General features: G+C 38.5%; 1 protein-coding gene across 3 annotated transcripts in view; it reads left to right on the top strand.

Annotated features, from left to right (window-relative positions):
• slc9a5 (solute carrier family 9 member A5) overlaps positions 1-3,084 on the top strand; it is a 280,610-nt gene extending 277,526 nt beyond the window's left edge. Inside the window, exon 17 of one of the 3 annotated variants that reach the window (XM_087995957.1) lies at positions 1,989-3,084. In XM_087995957.1, the coding sequence (XP_087852083.1) occupies positions 1,989-2,530 (542 nt within the window). In that variant the 3' untranslated portion in view covers positions 2,531-3,084. The remainder of the gene's footprint in view (positions 1-1,988) is intronic. The other 2 variants (XM_043707124.2, XM_043707125.2) reach the window with 2 other exon arrangements.
• The last annotated feature ends 17,927 nt before the right edge of the window (positions 3,085-21,011 follow it).

Below are 21,011 nucleotides of genomic sequence, written 5' to 3'. Positions count from 1 at the left end.
TAACGCAGAGGGTGATACGTGTATGAAATGAGCTGCCAGAAGACGTGGTGGAGGCTGGTACAATTGCAATATTTAAAAAAGGGTTTAGAAGGATATGGGCCAAGTGCGAGCAGGTGGGACTGGATTGGGTTGGGATATCTGATCAGCATGGGTGGGTTGAACCATGCTGTACATCTGGAGGATCACCAGTGTGGTACAGTTATTCAAAAAGAGAGCAAGGGATAAAGCAGGAAATTACAAGCCAGTCAGTCCAACCTAAGTGGTGGGGGAACTATTGGAAGTAATTCTGAGGGACAGAATTAATCTACATTTGGAGAGGCAGGGATTGATCAAGAACAGTCAGCATAGTTTTCTTAAGGGCAGGTCATATCTGACAAACTTGATTGAATTTTTTGAAGTAACCAGATTTGCATACAGAATACACCATTTCTTAATATAATAAAGCAACATTTGCCAGGGAGCAAGTTACGCCAGAAGTATGCCTGCTAGTGTAAGTCTTGAGAGGATAGGGCAGAGGCAGAGGCAGAGGCAGCATTTGGAAGAGATAACGGGTTTCTAATTTGTTACATATGATATCACCAAAGCAAATGTTGCTGGTTGGTTTCTCACAACAGAGAACAGAACTATGTGCATGGTCTATAAGAAGGCTGTCAATCGCAATTTCAAATAGGAGATATCAATTTTAGCAATTCTACATCTATACAATAAGATTTACAAGACCTTATTGTAAATCTTCCTTCAGAGTGCAAGTACTTGCTCAAACAATGGGCCAGGGTTTGCTGAAACAAAATATTTTGAGCTCCATTAGACATTTTCCTCACTGTTCATTACAAAATGTTTTGGAAATTTCTTAAGGTAAAAACCAATGACAGAAATCTGGGACCTCTAGGGTACTGGTGAATCGCAGGACCAATGGTCTTACCTCTTTAACCAACCAGATGCAATCATGAGAAAGAAATAAAGGAATGACAAAAAAGCAAATAGGTTGAACTACAGTCACATTACATTAAAAATAAAGAGAGACAAAGAGAAAGGAATTGTAAAAGTGAAAACAAATGTTTTAAAAATCACTGACAACAATTTGCCCCTTGCAGGTATGTATTCCACACTCCACTGTTCTTTTCTGGTCAGCATTGGTTGACAGTATTTGTCTGTTTCAGCTGTGTTCATCTCGCATAGCATTCACTTTTTATATGAGGGAATTCTGCCATAGGTTGCCATGCTAGCAAGTGTAGTGTTGTCAATAATAGCCAACCAGTAGTCTCTTCTCTTACTGTCCAAAATGGGAATGTTGCAAACCTTAGCAGATTGATTATTCAACTGCTTGGTCACGTCATAAATGCCTCTTCCCTGGTTGCAAAGTCCTGGAATGGGACTTGAATATAGATGTAGGAGCATTACCCAATAGTGACATAAATCCCAACATTAAAAGGATTAAATGTCGGCTTTGTGCAGTTAATGTGATAAAAAATGTGCAAAGACAACGTGTTCAAAATCAAACTGACTCAAGTTACTGTTTTCTGTGAGACTAGAGGTGGAGCAGCCCAAATTGGACATAAGCTTACAGGGGATTGCTGAAGAGTTGACACAATAATGACAACGTGCATATCAAATCCACTGTTATTTTGTCATTAACGTAGTTGCTGGAATATGAAATTTTCAGTTTACATTGTTTGAACTTATTCACATTTTTGAAACTCTTTAATATTGCTGAGAACCCAAATGTTTTATTCTTTTCTATTATCTTACATCAGCGTTGATCTGTCTGGAGTCTCTTGTTAAATGTTTATTTTTTCCAAGTTCACTTTCATTCTAAAACTCTTTATTTGATTAATGTATTTACAATAAATCTTCACTGGTTTTACTGTCAATAGCACTTTATTTATTTTAACAAAAAAACCTCTATAGTAAAAATACATTTTTAATAATACCAATCAGAACTATTTTTAGTGTCTCAGTATGTATTTTTTAAAATTTTATACCTACAGGTAATGTGGAATACCCTCAAAGCCCAAGCATATTCCCACCATCTCCTACTACTGCTGAAAAAGAGCTTCCCTGGAAAGGTAATCAGGGTGAGCTTACAGCCTGCGTGTCTTCAGAAACCAACAAGATTGTGCCGATTGATTTGCAGTATGCTTGGAAACAAAGTATGGACAGCTTGGTCTCACCAACTGTATCCGATGCAGTGCCAAAGACCTCAAACTTTATGCTGGAGGAACGCACAACATCAGCTGTCCTGCTAGTGCCACGGCATCCCATCCATTTCCAGTTTCCTGAAGCTTGTACAGCTGCTGACAAAAGCACTGATGAGGACACCATGGAGTCAATTCGACAGCAGGAGCTGCAGCCCCTTATGTCTGCTGAAGGCGATAGCAGACAAGTCCCAGCTGCTGGCTCAGTGAGTACCAGGTGGCCAGCACCATTTCACAGACCGTCTTATGTCTCAGCTCTGAGATCTTTGGTTGCCTCAACACAATGTAACATGAAACAATCTGAGAAGTCTGGTAATGTACAGACAAACCTCTAATTTTAGTTAATTTAAAAAACATGAATTAAGAGCCAATGATATAATAGTTTTGTAAGTCACTTGATTTTACATTATGAAAATGTCAGAAAATCTTAATTATATAGTACTTTCTAGAAAATTGTAATTGGTTATGTTTAGCAAAGAAATGTGTACAGTATTCTGTTCTACTTATGTGATTCACATTGTTTCCAACATTACTAAGTACTGTAAATTAAAATGTTCGATATAATCACTGCTAAAGTTGAAATGTTGGGAATTCCTTGGTGGGGTTGCCCTGAATTGAATTTGTTTCCAAAGCATTCTTTATGTGGGCAGCCAAGAGCATGAATTGTCAGATAAAAAGACAGTGACAGGGTGGAGTAAGCAAGAAAAACAGTGACATTTAATGAGTATAAGAAGGAAAAGTACTGTAGATGCTGGAAATCTGAAATAACAACAGGAAGTGCTGGCGGAATTCAGTATGATTGGAAGCATCTGTGGAGACAGACTTAAAAATCACACAACACCAGGTTATAGTCCAAAAGGTTTAATTGGAAGCACTAGCTTTCGGAGCGCTGCTCCTCACCACCTGATGAAGGAGCAGCATTCCGAAAGCTAGTGCTTTCAATTAAACCTGTTGGACTATAACCTGTGTGTTGTGTGATTTTTAAGCTTTGTACACCCCCATTCCAAAACCGGCATCTCCAAATCTGTGGAGACAAAAACAGTTAACATTTCGAGTCCTATGACTTTTACGTCAGAATTGGAAGACTGAAGCACTGGAAGACCTGCTGAGTTTTTCGTGCATTTTCTGTAACTATCTGGGGGTGTTAGCTCACCAATTTAGATGTACCACCCAAAAATGACTAACATGTAAAATCATTTTTTGAGGGAAGCATTTCTATAAAAATAAAAAGGAATAGTGTAACAAAGTTAGTTGTCCTTCCACCATTGTATTAGATGGATTTTTGCAATGGCCAATTTGAAAGGGGTTCATGAGGCATTACTACAAAAATGCCCTGCTGTATTTTACGACGTGTTTATAATCAAACAGAGTCCCACACACAACTTTAAGATTATAAAATACCATTTCCTCCGAAGACAGAAGTCACAAAGCGCAATTAACCCACACTCATTGCTTCCAATTCCAGTTTATTTAAGTGATTGTGGTGTGCAGTCAGCACCATACACAGTTGAGCAGCTGGGCACCGAAGGCAGGGCATGCAAAATTGTGAAAATCTCTCTCAGATTCAAACTAACCTGCACCTCATAAAGAGGAGAGGCATTTTGATTGAAGTATGTGTTAGAATAAACATTTAAAGTGAGTTTGATGTGAGAAGATCATATGAATGGCATATTTTTACAGAAAAGTTCTTAAAATGTTCTTACACTACACTGTAAAACTTTGGTCCAAAAGAGAGTGGGAGAAGTGTCCCTTATCTATAGGGTACCTGGAGTATACCTCACAAACGTATCAGAGGTAGTGGGATTAGGTGACATGTCAGCTAAAGACATGAAGCTCTGAATGCAATGCCACTAAGGAAGTCAGTGACCTCACAGAAATGGTCAGGATAATAACATATTTTCAAATGCCACATCCCACCAGCACACTAAAAGCCTACAACTACAGATAGGCATGTTAGAGGCTCCAATTTCTTTTTAAACACGTGGCTGCCAATAATTAGTCTCATTCTTATTGCCTACCATGGGCATATGTGAGAAAGATTTACAAGTTGATACACAGAACCTGTTTGGCCACATTATATACTGCGCTTCTTTGGCCTGGAATGGAACTTAACCTGGGAACTGCTGGCTCAAAGACATTAGCCATCACATCACAAGACATTTTTTGTGAAGCTTAGACGTAGAATTAAAGTAAAAATAAAGATTATGTACAAGGTTTTAAATCTCAGTTTACATGAGAGCTAGTCAATGGACCCAACCAAAAAACATGCAAAATTGAGAACACTCACTTTATCTTGTTCCAGAAACGACCACATTTCTTTTTTTATGTTGTATTATATTATGTTACATTCCTTATTTTATATTGTAGCTCATGTAACAGGGTCTCAATTATTCAATCAATGGGAGTTGAGTTGAATATATTTTTCCACTTGTGCTACTGTGAGCAATTAGTTTACTTTCCAGGACATCTTTTTCTTTTGCAGTGAACTGCATTACTTTAAGTTATTCTTTAACACCAATGTATCACAGAACAAGCTCTCTGAGTAAGCTTTTCCTGTGCCAATAACCAAAACAAATTGGAGGATCAGAGCCACTACAAAATGCAACATATTTCAATTTTGCAACGTCAGCTACATTGTACAGGAATCGGAGCGGGAAGATGAGACTATCAGTTATATATACTTGTAGTTATATTTACTTAGAAAATTTTGAATTGCATGAAGATATTTTTGTATTGGTGTAATGAAATTATTTTTATTAAACATAAGCTCATTATATAACAATACAGTTTAAACTCAGGGTGGACAATTAAGTAGACTTATAAAAGCCACAATTGTACATCATTAATATTAATATTTATTTGAATTGTCATCAAGTTTTGCTTATGTTCTGAATGTAAAGTTTTAAGTCAGCAATAGTGACGATAATTTTAAATTATTTACTCTGTAGATTGGGCAGATTTCATGGTCTAATATGATGTGCAAAATGTAACATGGTAGTCAAAATATGTCTTAAACTAAGAACAATTCATTCCTTCAGATATTTCAAAATGGTGTGTCTCCATTGAAATAAGCATATTTGGAACGAAAGAAGCTTGATTCCTTTATTAAATTTCCCAACTTCCTACATGAAGTCTTCTTCCAATTATATCAAAGGATTAGAATTTGTAACAATTTTATAAAAGATCCTTCCAAACAATAACTAATGTGTGAAAATAAGAGATTAGAATGCCTCAGAATTTTATATATGTAATCTACACAAGAATGTCAATTCTACTTCCCACATGCACGTAAAAGAGAAATTTTATATATCGACTTGCACCCAAAAAGCAAAATCTGGTACAAATAGTGTACATGGATAGCTAACACAGTTGTGACAATTTAACTTACTTTTATTGATTTCTATATAAAAAAAACTGCATTAGTTAAACATTCTTCTCAAAAAACCTATTTTCAAGTATCTCCCTTTGCTTGATTATTGGTAAAACTGGTTTATTTATTTGCTTAGACTGCTAACGTGTCACTATTTTGTTACATCTTATGAAAAATAAGCTAACTTGATTTAAAAAGAATAAATATGATCACTGGTCAAGGTTTTGTTTCATGTTCGGACTTGCGTTAAGCTGCAATGCAGAAACTCAGGAGGCCAGAGAGCAATTTGACAGCTTCTGTACAGATAGGCAATTTCACAAAATAGTAGATAGTGCCTGTTTTGCTTGTCCTGATCTGCACTACTCCATCAGTGACAGCAGCATATAAAACACTCTTATTTTTGTTTTATGTTATTTGTGGTGCTAATGTAGCTTTATTTTGTGCTTTTGCACCTGAATGGACCAGCAGAAAATGAGAAGCATCTGCAACATAATCTATTCAATTAGCAGTGTCATGTCACAACATTACACTGACCAGCCACAAACATAAACAAGTTTTACCAAATCTTACCCATTTACTGTGCTGCAAGTGCTCCAGTTATCAAATGTTGATTTTCAGTGAAGCAGTCTACTACCAGATCCTCCATGCATGCAGTAGTTAAACATGCTGGCTGGTGTATGATTTTACCATACCATGATGTCTAAACAAATCATAGCTTGATTGCAGATCTGTGCTCTCAAGTATCAGAAATAAAGTTTCATCCTTTTTATAAGGCAATAAGCTTACAGACACTCAGTTCAGAGTGAAGGCTGATCTCTGTCTGTATGCTAAGTCTCCTTGTTTAAGTGGCGTGACTGTAACTGGCTTCCTTTTAGGAAAATGTGTATGCATTTTCAGCCTGCACATATACATATGGAGAGATTCGTGAGCACACCAGTTTCCCATTTTTGTCTAACAAAATTGCACGAATGAACGTAATTCCAGTGGATTGGGGTGTTAATGAGTATTCAAAGCATGCAAAAACATTCCAGGTCAGGAGAGCCCAAACTGAAAGATTCTGAGAACTTAATAGGAAAGTTTTAATTTGCTGAGGGGTAACTGATTTTTTTGTTTCTCACTCAGTTAAGTTCCCTTGCTCTTCCCTCTAAAAGCTCTCAGCAGTCTTAAAAGATTCCCTCCCTGTATCTGCACTATTAAATCCTGTTCCTTAGGGAAATAATAGCTTTACAAACAAACACGGCATATTTACTTGGTAACTACTGTAAGGGTGCATTGTTTACTAAAAAAGATAGTCTGCTAAAAAGGAATGGTTTATTGTCTCAGCTGTTCTGGCATTAAACAGAAATATAATACTGCTTTTAACACAAACAGAAATGCACACATTAAATTGTGCATTCATAAAATAAATATTTGTGTACATATTGTAATTGCTGGCCGCTGGTTATTTTCCTTAAACAAATTTTCCTGCCTTGAAAGAAATCTTACAGCCATTTGTATCTGTTAATTTGATGATTTTTTACTTAGGGAGAGATTATGGTTAATCAAGGTAAGGGACTCAATCCTGATAAAATGAACAGTTGTTAGCTCTGATTAGTATAATACTCAAGCATTAAAGCTACCACAGAGTAAAGCCACCCTACTAAACAAATCACAGCTGTACCTGGAGGATCTCTAGCTTTGCACACCCCAAATGCGAAATGAAGGTACAATGGGATTATATGGTGGTGGTAATGATGCATTGATGAATGGACTAACAAGTCAACAAAGTCAGGTATAGAACTTGATTCGCAACTGTCAAGAACAGGAAGGCATGAGTATTGACTACATGAGGAAAACACTGAAGAATATGAACATTGTTGCAATCAAGTAAGCAGTAGAATTTCTGAGCAATGAAGGGCACATCTTTTCTACAGTGGATGAGGATCATTTCAGACTGGTGCTGGAAAAGCACAGCAGGTCAGGCAGCATCCGAGGAACGCCTGCTGTGCTTTTCCAGCACCACTCTGATCTAAACTCTGGTTTCCAACATCTACAGTCCTCACTTTTGCCTAGAGGATCATTTCAGGTCAACAGATGCTGAATAAATGAGTAATAAAATGATGTGAAGCTAAAATTCTGAATCATTCTAAAACCTGCAGAATCTATCACTCTGTAGTAAAATGTAAATAACCAATTTTAACATGAAAGGATGAGCGCCTCTATGTTCTACTTGGATTTTTCACACTGATTGCAAACTTCTGCATTTTTGTATTGTGATCAAAAATAAACTCTTTGATCTTAAATAACATAAAGTCACCCTACTTCACTACCACAATAAATCACCCAAATCTCAAAAGAGTTGCTTCTCCTGTACAAATATGGCAATTCTCCTTTTTGCAACAGCTATTATTGTGCTGTTCATTACCAAACTGCTACATTAGCATTACTTAATTAACAATTTTATGCTGGTAGATCATATTCAGCAAGATTTCAATTAAGGGTGAACAATTCTATTCACTTAGTACCTATTTACCTGTTAAAAGAGTCAACTCCCAATTCAGGACAGGAGTGCTTTTGAATTCACACCTTAAAATAAAAGTACGCAGTGTATCAATCTTTTGTTCCAACAGTTTATGTAATTTCTGAATCAGATGAATATGTAAACAGGTGGAAATGGCAAATGAAATGTTTTGCAAAGCACTGTGCACAGGAAAGGTAAATGGACAACATTCATACCTCATGATTAGTTTTGAAATAGTTTAAGATGAAATTTGAAAGCATCTTGGATGATCAAATAGTAATTGTATCAATATATAGATGATCAATGTATCAAACAATGCAGAGTGATAGTCATCAAGAACAAAATATTGGTAGACTATGCAAATTTAATAATAGGCATTAAGTCACAGGAAATTGAGACTTTAAAGTGTTGGAAGCAGTGTAAAAAGGAGTCAGGAGGGATATTCTTAGAATCAGAGGGCTGAGTTACAAAAGAAGACTGGAGAAGCCTGGACATGAAGCATCTGAAAGGTGAATTTATAGAAGCGCAAGATAATAAATCAAATACAAAAATTAATTCTAGAACAAATGCCCTTAGGTTCAAAACAGTACATTTACGATTAATATCAGGAATCTTTTCTTTTTATATGGAATAATGAAGACTCAACAATCAGAACACCAAGATAATGCTTTGTTGGCAAAATCGTTGAATCAGTTAAGAACCAGTTGTTTGCACAATGGAAAGATTGTATGTATTGGTTAAGATGCATCATTTGGCCTGCCTTATTCATAATTATGTTCTACTGCTATAAATAATGGATCACTGGAATCATTACATATCATTATCTCATGGATAACTGTGGATAACATCATGAACTAAGACTGCAGATTGAATGGTTTTATTGTTGCTCCCTGAGTCTTAACCCTAAATTACTGCTTTCAGACCAATCTAGGATATGTGAGTTTTAAAATAATGCATAATCCTAATTTTTGATGCCCTTTTAGACAACCTTGCACTCGTTTTTTAACTGATGGTGATTATAATTGTTTGTCAGAATAATGTTGCTATTGGTGTACAATAATACTCACATTATAGGATTTATCATCATTCATCATTAACTTAAGTTTATTAAGACACTTGCAGTTTATTATTAAGATCTAGCGGAATTTATATGGTGTGCAAAAAATATTTATATATTGTCATTATGTAAAATATGGAGCATTAATCTTTCAAATCTCATTGACTAACTTAAATGCCTTGGACCTTGGGGTTGAGAGAAAAATGGTTACAATGAGCTGGACACCTTAAATCTGGTCACCAAAGACCCCTAAATAAAAATAGCCAAATTCAGAAACATACCAAGGAATGTCTAATGGCTAGGACTGACTACCATAGCTGGAAACGGCTATCATGGATTAATTACCTAGACATTAAAATGCATCATCTAGAGTGCATAGCTCACAATGATGTCTTCAACTGTTCTCTGCTTGGATGAGACTTCTCAATGATGATTTTTTCCCCCACTTGCAGTAAGTAGGCATTGCTGGTTTGCCCAGCATTTATTCTCCATCCCTAGTTACCCTTGAGAAGATGGTGGTGAGCTAGTTTCATGCACTACTACAGTCCACATGCTGTGGTTGACCCACAATGCCATTAGACAATGAGTTCAAGGATTGACCCAACAGTAGTGAAGGAACAGTGATGTATTTCTAAATCATGATGTTATGTGCCTGGAAGGGAAATTTGCAGGTGCTGGTGTTCCCATGTATATGCTGCCCTTGTCCTTCTTGATGGAACTGGTTATGAGTCTTGAAGGTGTTGTCTAAGGATCTTTGGTGAATTTCTGCTGTATATCGTGTAGATAGTATACACTACACCCTTTGGAAAAAGGGTGCAGAGGAGATTTACTAGGATGTTGCCTGGTATGGAGGGAAGGTCTTACGAGGAAAGGTTGAGGGACTTGAGGCAGTTTTCATTAGAGAGAAGAAGGTTGAGAAGTAACTTAATAGAGACATATAAGAGGGTTAGATATGGTGCGCAAGGAGAGCCTTTTTCCAAGTTTGGTGACGGCGAGCACGAGGGGGCATAGCTTTAAATTGAGGGGTGATAGATATAGGACAGATATCAGAGGTAGTTTCTTTACTCAGAGAGTAGTAAGGGTATGGAATGCTTTGCCTGCAACGGTAGTAGATTCGCCAACTTTGTGTACATTTAAGTCATCATTGGACGAGCATATGGACGTACATGGAATAGAATAGGTTAGATGGCCTCAGATTGGTATGACAGGTCACGCAACATCGAGGGCCGAAGGGCCTGTACTGCGCTGTAATGTTCTATGTACTGCTACTGAGTGTCACTGGTAGAGGGAGTCAGTGTTTGTGGATGTGGTGCCAATCAAGCAGGCTGCTTTGTCCTGGATGGTTCTTGAATGTTCTTGGAGTTGCACTCATCCATGCAAATGGGGAGTATTCCATCACACTCCTGACTTGTGTCTGAGGATGGTGGAGAGACTGGATATTGCTCAGGTCTTGCTACATTTGGTTATAGACTTATTCTTTATTCATTCAAGGGATGTGGATGTCGCTGGTCAGGCCCATCCTTAATTGTCCAGAGGGCAGTTGAAGGTAAATTACATTGCTCTGGGTCTGAAGTTATATGTAGAATGGACTGGGTAGGGATGACCGATTTCCTTCCCCAAAGAAGGACCTAATGAGTCATGAATGGTGCTGAACATTGTTCACCAATGATAGCACATCCCCACTTCTGAACCATAACCGCAATGGTTTTGGTTATTGCTAGAACAAAAATTTTAATTCAAACCACATTATGAAAAGGGAAGGACTAACTCCTCTTGCCTCTTCTATCAATATCAAAATACAAAAGGGGATTCCTGACAACCAACCCAAGATCTTTGTAAGAATGGGTTGTCCCCAATGTGGGACAAGATAGGTTTGCATCTATTGAAACCTAACATAGTCTCAAGAAGAAATAAAACAACAAATGCAAATTACTAGACATTGAAAGAATGGCTGTCACAAAGAGATACACTCAAACAGCCTTTTAGAAATACGTAATCGAACCAACATTTCAAGGGAGGTTCTGAGAGCATATAGACAAGTAGTTGAAGAATAGTTGCTGTCTTCATTTTCTGTCTCTACAGATGTTGGCACTTTGTTCACCCAGAAATAATCAACAGAAAGATCGTCAAGGAACCAAACTTTTCAATAACTAGCACTTGCTAAAATTAACTGCATTCAAGAAACCAGTTAATCAATATAATAGGATAACATAATTGTTACAGTGAGGAAGGAGGCCAATTGCCCATCATATCTGCACAGGCCTCATAGGACTCAGATTAAAACGTTATGCCTCAAAGGTAACCAAGGGACTCTAATCCATATACTCTTTTACCTTCCTTTGTACGGAGTAGTGTTCCCCTCTAAATTTATATGTATGTCTGGGTAGGGTATTGGAAGTGGGTATAAGTGACTGCACAAAAGTCATATTGAGTTAGCTTTATTGTCACATGTACTCATAGAATCATAGAGATGTACAGCACGGAAACAGACCTTTCGGTCCAACTCGTCCACGCCGACCAGATAACTGAACCTAATCTAATCCCATTTGCCAGCATTTGGCCCATATCCCTCTAAACCCTTCATATTCATATACCCATCCAGATGTCTATTAACTGTTGTAATTGTACCAGCCTCCACCACTTCCTCTGGTAGCTCATTCCATACACGTACCACCCTCTGCTTGAAAAGGTTGCCCCTTAGGTCCCTTTATATCTCTTCTCTCTCACCCTAAACCGATGCTCTGGCTCTGGAGTCCCCGACCCCAGAGACCTTGTTTATTTACCCTATCCACACCCCTCATGATTTTATAAATCTCTATAAGGTCATCCCTCAGCCTCTGACGCTCCAAGGAAGACAGCACCAACCTTTTCATGCCTCTCCCCATAGCTCAAATCCTCCAACCTTGGCAACATCTTTGTAAATCTTTTCTAAATCCTTTCAAGTTTCACAACATCCTTTTGATAGGAGGGAGACCAGACTTGCAGACAATATTCCAAAAGTGGCCTGACCAATGTCCTGCCACAACATGACCTCCCAACTCCTGTACTCAATACTCTGACCAATAAAGGAAAGCATACCAAATGCTTTCTTCACTATCCTATCTACCTGCGACTCCACTTTGAAGGAACCATAACCTGCACTCCAAGGTCTCTTTGTTCAGCAATACTCTTCAGGTCCCTATTATTAAGTGGATAAGTCCTGCCCTGATTTGCCTTTCCAAAATGCAGCACCTCACATTTACTGAATTAAACTCCATCTGCCTACTCAAAGTTAGGATACTGAAAAGTTTACAAGTTGCCACTTGTGGCACCATCTTAGGTACAAGGTACAGATTCTCCAGTACAAGTTCATAGGAATAGAAATTAGAATATGTTTGACTTTGCATTTTTTATTATTTTCCTCAGATTTGGTTCTTCTTTGACTCAAGAAACTCTTATTGATTGACCATTTATTGCTCACAGCAAAAATAGTTAACTACTTTATAAATCGGAGAGAGATACAACCTTTGACAAAAAGAACCTTAAACCTTTGTGACCAACTGAGGAGGTTGAACACAGGGATGCCAGTTCACCCATTCTCACATGGTTGTTAAAAATTGCAGAGTTGGGGAGCGACAGTTTTATCCTGTTTTTGTTAGTTCCACTGGCAATATTAACCACCAGACATGTTCTAATGTAAAATAATACAAGCCGTTACTAGGAAATAAAATCACTGTGCCCTAAAAATCAATGATGTGGAACACAATGAAACGTTTATAATGTATCTTGGAATAAAACAGCTCCTGTCATATGATGCATACCTCCAGGTCCAGAAACATAATTGGCAACCATGCTCCTGCTTCTCGTACTTGCCACCTCATCATTGTTGCTGCCAGACTGCGTAACCACTACACAAAGGTAAGAATTACTATTATTAATTGTAAAATGAACTGTAATATAGGAGAAAATGCTAGGACTATGTTATTAAATCTCCTGATTCACAAACTTGCTTGAGCATTTTTCATAACATTTGAAAAGGTTCTTCCATTTTCAACCTTGATTGTCGCTCTGAACACACACTTTATACTACTGCTTGCAACATATGAACAACCTACTTAATTTCATGACAGTTCTTTTTTAAAATCAATGACATGTTTCTTTTAAAAAAACTTACCTAGTGTAAGGTTTTATATTTTGCATTATTAGATAACACAAAGATTGTATTTGAATTTTAATCCATTACATATGGTCAAATAGGACAGGAATCTCAATCGCACAATACTGTTTGTATCCCTTTAGCACATTTTTAACCAGTTATTTGTCCAACACTATCTTAAATTTGCTAGTCCAGAACAAGGAGATTATCACCTAGACACTTTTTCAGTTCCAAAATAATGCAGCAGGTGGTAAGTATATCACTTAGTCAAAGTACACTGGTCTGAATCCTGTGAGACTTCCTGAGATTAATTTCACACCCATAGCAATTTCTGGCCAGAACTGGATTTGAAAGGAGAAGCTTCATAATGCAGGTAGACTGGGGGTCCAGTACCATCCTTATTCTCCAAGAAAGGGAGTTTGTGGAGTGTTTCTGAGATGGATTCTTAGAATAGCTTGTACTGGAGCCTACCAGGGAGAAGGCAATTCTGGATCTGGTTTTGTGCAACGAACTGGATTTGATCAGGGACCTCGAATTAAAGGAGCCATTAGGAGATAGTGACCATAATCTGATAAGTTTCAATCTGCAGTTTGAGAGGGAGAATTGGAAGTATCAGTATTGCAGTTGAACAAAGGGAACTATGGAGTTATGATGGAAGAGCTGGCCAAAGTTCAATACCCTAGCAGGGATGGCAGTGGAACAAAGGCAGGTATTAGTTAGATTCCGTACAGTATGGAAACAGGCCCTTCAGCCCAACAAGTCCACACCGACCCTCCAAAGAGTAGCCCATGTAGACCCATTCCCCTACCCTATATTTACCCTGACTACTGCACCTAACACTATGGGCAATTTAGGATAGCCAATTCACCTAACCTGCACATCTTTGGATTGTGGGAGGAAACCGGAGCCGGAGGAAACCCATGCAGACACGGGGGAAACGTGCAAACTCCATACAGACAGTCGCCCAAGGCAGGAATCGAACCTGGGTCCCTGGGGCTGTGAAGCAGAGTGCTAACCACTGAACGACCATGCCACCCATATTTCTAGATATAATGCAGAAGGTGGAGGATCAGTTCATTCCAAAGAGGAAGAAAGATCCTAAGGGGAATCAGGGGCGGCCATGGCCGACGAGGGAAGTTAAGGACTGTATAAAGATAAGGACTGTATAAAGATAAAAGAGTAATATAATATAGCAAAGTTGAGTGGGAAGCCGGAGAACTGGGAAGCTTTTAAAGAGCAACAGAGGATAACTAAAAAGGCAATACATGGAGAAAAAATGAGGTACAAAGGCAAACTGGCCAAAAATATAAAAGGAGGATAGTAAAAGCTTTATTAAGTATGTGAAAAGAAAAAAAAAAATGTTAAGCCTAAAATTGGGCCCTTGAAGACAGAAACTGGTGAATTTATTATGGGGAACAAGGAAATGGCAAAAGAGTTGAATAGGTACTTTGGATCTGTCTTCACTGGGGAAGACACAAGCAATCTCCCAGATGTAATAGTGGCTGAAGAACCTAGGGTAATGGCTGAACTGAAGGGAATTTATATTAGGCAGGAAATGGTGTTGGATAGTCTATTAGGTCTGAAGGCTGATAAGTCCCCGGGACCTGACGGTCTGCATCCCAGGATACTTAAGGAGGTGGCTCTAGAAATCGTGGACGCACTGGTAACCATTTTCCAATGTTCTATAGATTCTGGATCAGTCCCTGTGGATTGGAGGGTGGCTAATGTTGTCTCACTTTTCAAGAAAGGAGGGAGAGAGAAAACAGGGAATTATAGACCGGTTAGCCTGACGTCAGTGATGGGAAAGATGCTGGAGTCAATTATAAAAGATAAAATTACGACTCATTTGGATAGCAGTAACTGGATAGGTCAGAGTCAGCATGGATTTATGAAGGGGAAATCGTGCTTGACTAATCATCTGGAATTTTTTGAGGATGTAACTATGAGATGGACAAGGGAGGGCCAGTGGGTGTAGTGTTCCTGGACTTTCAGAAAGCCTTTGATAAAGTCCCACATAGGAGATTAGTGAGCAAAATTAGGGCACATGGTATTGGGGGCAAAATACTGACTTGGATTGAAAATTAGCTGGCTGACAGGAAGCAAAGAGTAGTGATAAACGGGTCCCTTTTGGAATGGTAGGTGGTGATCAGTGGGGTACCACAAGGTTTGGTGCTGGGACCGCAGCTGTTTACAATGTATATTAATGATATAGATGAAGGCATTGAAAGTAATATTAGCAAATTTGCTGATGACACAAAGCTGGGTGGCAGGGTGAAATGTGAGGAGGATGTTATGAGGATACAGGGTAACTTGAACAGGCTAGGTGAGTGGACGGATGCATGGCAGATGCAGTTTAATGTGGATAAGTATGTGGTTACCCACTTTGGTGGCAAGAACAGGAAGGCAGATTACTATATAAATGGAGTCAAGTTAGGTAAAGGGGACGTACAATGAGATATAGGTGTTCTTGTCCAGCAGTCAATAAAAGCAAGCATGCAGGTACAGCAGGCAGTGAAGAAAGCTAATGGCATGCTGGCCTTCACAACAAGAGGAATTGAGTATAGGAGCAAAGAGGTTCATCTGCAGCTGTACAGGGCCCTGGTGAGACCATACCTGGAATATTTTGCGCTGTTTTGGTCTCCAAATTTGAGAAAGGACATTCTGGCTATTGAGGGAGTACAGTGTAGGTTCACAAGGTCAATTCCCAGAATGGCGGGACTATCATATGTTGAAAGGTTGGAGTGACTGGGCTTGAATACACTTGCGTTTACAAGGATAAGAGGGGATCTGATTGAGTCGTATAAGATTATTAAAGGATTGGACACTCTGGAGGCAGAAAGCATGTTTCCGCTGATGGGTGAGTCCAGAACCAGAGGATACAGTTTAAAAATAAGGATAGGCCATTTAGAACAGAGTTGAGGAGAAACTTCTTCACCCAGAGAGGGGTGGTTATATGCCCCAGAAGGCAGTGGAGGCCAAGTCTCTGGATACTTTCAAGAAAGAGATGGATAGAGCTCTTAAAGATAGTGGAATCAAGGTTTATAGGGATAAGGCAGGAATAGGATACTGATTGTGCTTGATCAGCCATGATCATAATGAATGGTTGTGCTGGCTCGAAGGGCCAAATGGCCTATTCCTGCACCTATTGTCTACTGCATAGGGAGGGGGACAGAAATAATGACCTGGATCTTATATGAAGGGACAATCACTGCTGGATTTCACCTTTGCTTCTATTTTTCTGTTCAGAAGCCAGCTTCTCTAAAAGTGAGAAGTGCAAAGCCTTAAAAGAGTTCCATCACAGTGTTGGACCATTAGGGAAAGGGGTGAAGATAAAAAATGCCCCCACTTTTAGAGTATGGCAGAAAGGGCATATGGCTGTGGCAAAAGAAAGCACCTGCCACCAACCTTTAAATGCTAGTTGATATGAAGATGATTGACCAATGTTGTGATCGACCTATGTAACATGGGAATTGCTGTAAGAGGAACTAGTCATTATTGTTTCTAAAAGCTTTCCCCAACCCTAGTAAAACTTGAGTTCCCAATAGCTGTCAGGTTTATCCACACACCTTTTTTGAACATGTACTGAAAATTTTCCTCACAGCATCTGTGGAGAGAAATCAGAGTTAACACTTTGGGTCCAGTGACCCTTCCTCAGAACTGCTGAGCCTTTCCAGTAATTTCTGTTTTTGTTTTGATTTCTAACATCCGCAGTTCTTTTGGTTTTTACTGAAAATTTTCAGTTGTCTGAATCTTGGTTTCAACCCTGTTTCTGAGTAGCTTTCTAATACCTCCTCTTCATTAATCGATCCAGATTCACAAACCTCGTTATGACTTTAGCAGTATTTCTTCCTTGATAAGTATTTAAATAGTATTTCACATATACCCTCTGCCTCAAAAAGGAAATCCCTTTATTATCCCCATCATTAAAATCTCAAATCTTTCTTGTCCAGAATTTAATTTTAATTAGACATTAATGGTTTACACATTAGTCCTAATGCCATGTGATGGTAAAGAATAAAACTAATTTTATGAGGTTTTAAACAACAGCAATTAGTACAAATCTTTGTTACGATAATACTTCCACTGCATTTTCAAAAAAGAAAATCATTCAAGGGATGTAGAGGTTGCTTACCAGGGCAGTAGTTTTTGCCCATACCTAATTGCCCAAGGGGCAGTTGAGAGTCAACCACATTGCTATGGGTCTGGAGTCACAGTAGGCCAGACCAAGTAAGGATGGCAGATTTCCTTCCCTGAAGAACTTTGGTGACCCAGATCGTTTTTTTTCTGACAACAGCTTTGTGGTTGCCTTAATCCCAGACTTTAAAAATTGAATTTGAATTTGACTTCAAATACTACCATCTATCATGGCGGGATTTGTACCTGGGCCTCCAGAATACAACATTTAATAGAATACAACAGAACATTTCATTAAAAAAATGCGTTATCTGTGTATGCAGCATTTTCGAGGGAAATCTGAATGCTGTTTATATAAAACAAATATAACGATTTTCACTCACTGTTACAGGCGCATATATGCTTTTTTAAAATCAATTCTGTTATGACACACTTCTCAGTAGGTGGGACTTGAACCGAGGCATCCTGGCTCTGAAGTACAGATACTATCACTACTTAATATGCACTCCTTTTTTTTCTTTTAATACGTAACCATAAGTGTTCTTATACAAAACTGAATCATTTCCCCACCACCACCATCAAATCACCCATGTTACTTTGCACTCATTATGTGCCTCCAATAAATCACCCATGTTTCAAGTAATGAAATTATGTGCAATGCCTGGCCATGACAGTGCAGACCACTAAAGGTGAAAAAGAGGTACAGAGAGAAGGAGGGGGTTAAATCAAAATGGAATTGGAAGGGACTCCTATATGTACTCAGAATATTAATAGCCACCACCTGTTTCTTATGAACCTACAGGACATTAATAATCTTAACAATGTGATTAACCAGACATTAAGAAATTGCCTTCTTTTCTTTAAATTCAAATATTTGATAACAATCTTTCAAGACTAATTATAGAAATAAAATGTGGTTCTTCCTTCTGTGTTACACATTATAATACCCCCAACCATTAACAGATCCCACATTCACTGTTTACATGTGGAAAATAATTGCTAGCCATAGTATAACATTTTTATGTACACTTCTTAATATTCTATGTTCTGCTGATAATACCATGTGGAGAAAGTGAGGTCTGCAGATGCTGGAGATCAGAGATGGAAATGTGTTGCTGGAAAAGCGCAGCAGGTCAGGCAGCATCCAGGGAACAGGAGAATCGACGTTTCGGGCATTAGCCCTTCTTCAGGAAGGGCTAATACCACGTCCCACTTTAAGGGCATTTGATAATTTCTTAGGGCAAGCACCTCATTTTGTAGAGCACTCTGACAACTGGGGATTTGTAGCAATCTGTTTTACACAGGAACCTTGATTATCCGAACGACATGGGCAGGGAGTATTGTGTTCGGATAAGCAAATGCCAGTTAACACAGTTTAGCCAAGCATCGGGACCTTACGATCTTATTGGATAATCCGAAATTTGGATAATCAAATGCCGGATAATTGGAGGTCCGCTGTATTTCAGAAATCTCTTTCATTTCCAACATTTCCTTCACATCAACAATGTCAATTCTTAACCCTTTTATTCAAAGTCCTTTGTTGAATTAATGTGGTCCCAAAAAGGACAACTATCCATATAACATTTTAGAGGCAAATCTTTCTCAGATGCTTCTTCCGTATGACTTCCTTTAGATTGTTACATAAGTACACCAACCTATCTATTCCTTCTATGAGTGCCTGTAAATGCCCTTTTAATTTTCTTTGCTTCCTAGATCAATAGAAAGCATTTGTTATTCATTCCCACTAAGAATATGATAAACCTTCCTGTACTAAAACATTAACTTGGAAAACTGCAAGTGATAAATCATTAAAATTTACTAATTTTGTATCTTCTGGATCAGCCAGGCTAGAAATATAAATGCAGAATTTAATTTTTATCATGTTTTTTGCTTTCAGAGTGTCCTCAATTGTAACATGTTTAACATGGTACTCAGACTAGACTTTATGCCAGTTATAATCTATTAAACTGAGTGCACTACCAATCAACTTTAACTAGTTTGATTCTACCTTAGATACAACATCCTCTTTCTGTCAGGACTTGGCCCTATTTATTGGAATGCATGGACTTGCTCTCACTAAGATTGTAGATCCATGTCACTCCTGACTTGTTATGCTTGATATCTGCTCCTATATATTTGAACAGCCCTGAAACTTGTCTGCTAACTTTTAAATCCTCTTTTATTTTATCTATCAGACAATGCCTGAATTCTGCAATACCTCCCCAAAACAAAATCATTGAATTGCATTGCAAAGATATCAGCTAGTCTTTTGTTGTGAAATCAATAAAAAAATTGGTAGATCTATTTTTAACAGGATTGACCTCACTGTGAAGTATTGTGCTCCTTATAACCAGATTGTCTGGGAGGCTTCACAAATATTTCTCTTTGCAATGTTTTCCTTTGTAAAAATTGAGCTTTTATATCAATAAATACATTCTGCCAGGAACACGTTGCTAAAAAAAGTTAAGAAAACCTGTAGGTTTCTTTTATCTGATTTGTAAAACGTGACGCTAATATTTTGGCATCACTCTGCATTGCAAACAATCCACTCAGCTATGACCTCTGTTTGGCCTCCAATTTTTGTTCTGGACCACTACTATAAGATCTTCCATTCTAAAGTTCAGAATTCATTTTAGCAGTCTGTAAGCTTTCATAGGACCATGTTCACTTCCAGTGCCATGGACTAAACTCATACTGCATTTCCTGATCTTCCAGATCTTTACTTATTTTGCCAATCTGGCTAATCAATGGATCTTTCCTCCTGTCCGTCATATTTGCAGGTAGCTTTCCCTGCTCCCCCTGAAATGACATTCCCCCAATTCAATTGTCTCCTCTGGCATATATGTGATTGTCGTGCAAATGTTTGGTAGTTGTCCTCTGCCCCAAACAACCTTGACATGTTCTTCAGTGGTATTATGTCTATATCAGTCAGCACTTTATCTATGTCACCTGTACCTTTCAGTTGTACAACATATCAAATATTCAAAAATACAAATTAGAAGCAGAAATGAGCCATTTGTCCCCAGGAGCTGGCTCTGCCACTTAATTATATCGTGGCCAATCTGATAGTAACTTTTACTCCACTTTCCTGCCTATTCCCAATAACCTCTCACCTTCTTATACACAAGAATCTATCCACATCTACTTTAAAAATTGTTGTATAGTGTCGCCACTCTCCAGTGCCGTGTTAAAACATAGAAATAATTAACCAAAACATAGAGTATAAAGGCAGAAAAATAAATAAAGAAAAAGCGTTCAACTTTACTGTTCTTGTTAAGTGCTCCACCATGGGTCATGGGCCTGGTGGTCAGGCATGAGGCCCCTTTGCCATGCCGGCGCAAGTCATCCCTCTTCGGCGCCATCTCACTTCCATCAACACCCTTGCTTTCAGAGTGTCCTCAATTGTAACATGTTTAACATGGTACTCAGTTCTAATAGATTATAACTGGCATAAAGTCTAGTCTGGGTGCACTACCAATCAACTTTGGTCCTCGCCAATGTAGATACCACAGATACTGTCGCTGGCCCAAACTTGACTCCACCGCCACCAAGAGTCCGCTTCAACCCCACCTTGCTGACACAGCTACTGCTGATGCCAAACTTACTGCCGTACTGGGCCC

Source organism: Chiloscyllium plagiosum, unplaced genomic scaffold (genome assembly GCF_037043375.1).
Source record: "Chiloscyllium plagiosum isolate Xiang-an unplaced genomic scaffold, Cpla_swu_hap1 HiC_scaffold_17, whole genome shotgun sequence".
NCBI classification, from domain to species: Eukaryota; Metazoa; Chordata; class Chondrichthyes; order Orectolobiformes; family Hemiscylliidae; genus Chiloscyllium; species Chiloscyllium plagiosum.
Note: the sequence above shows the minus strand (reverse complement) of the source record. Positions and strands in the feature narration are given on the sequence as shown.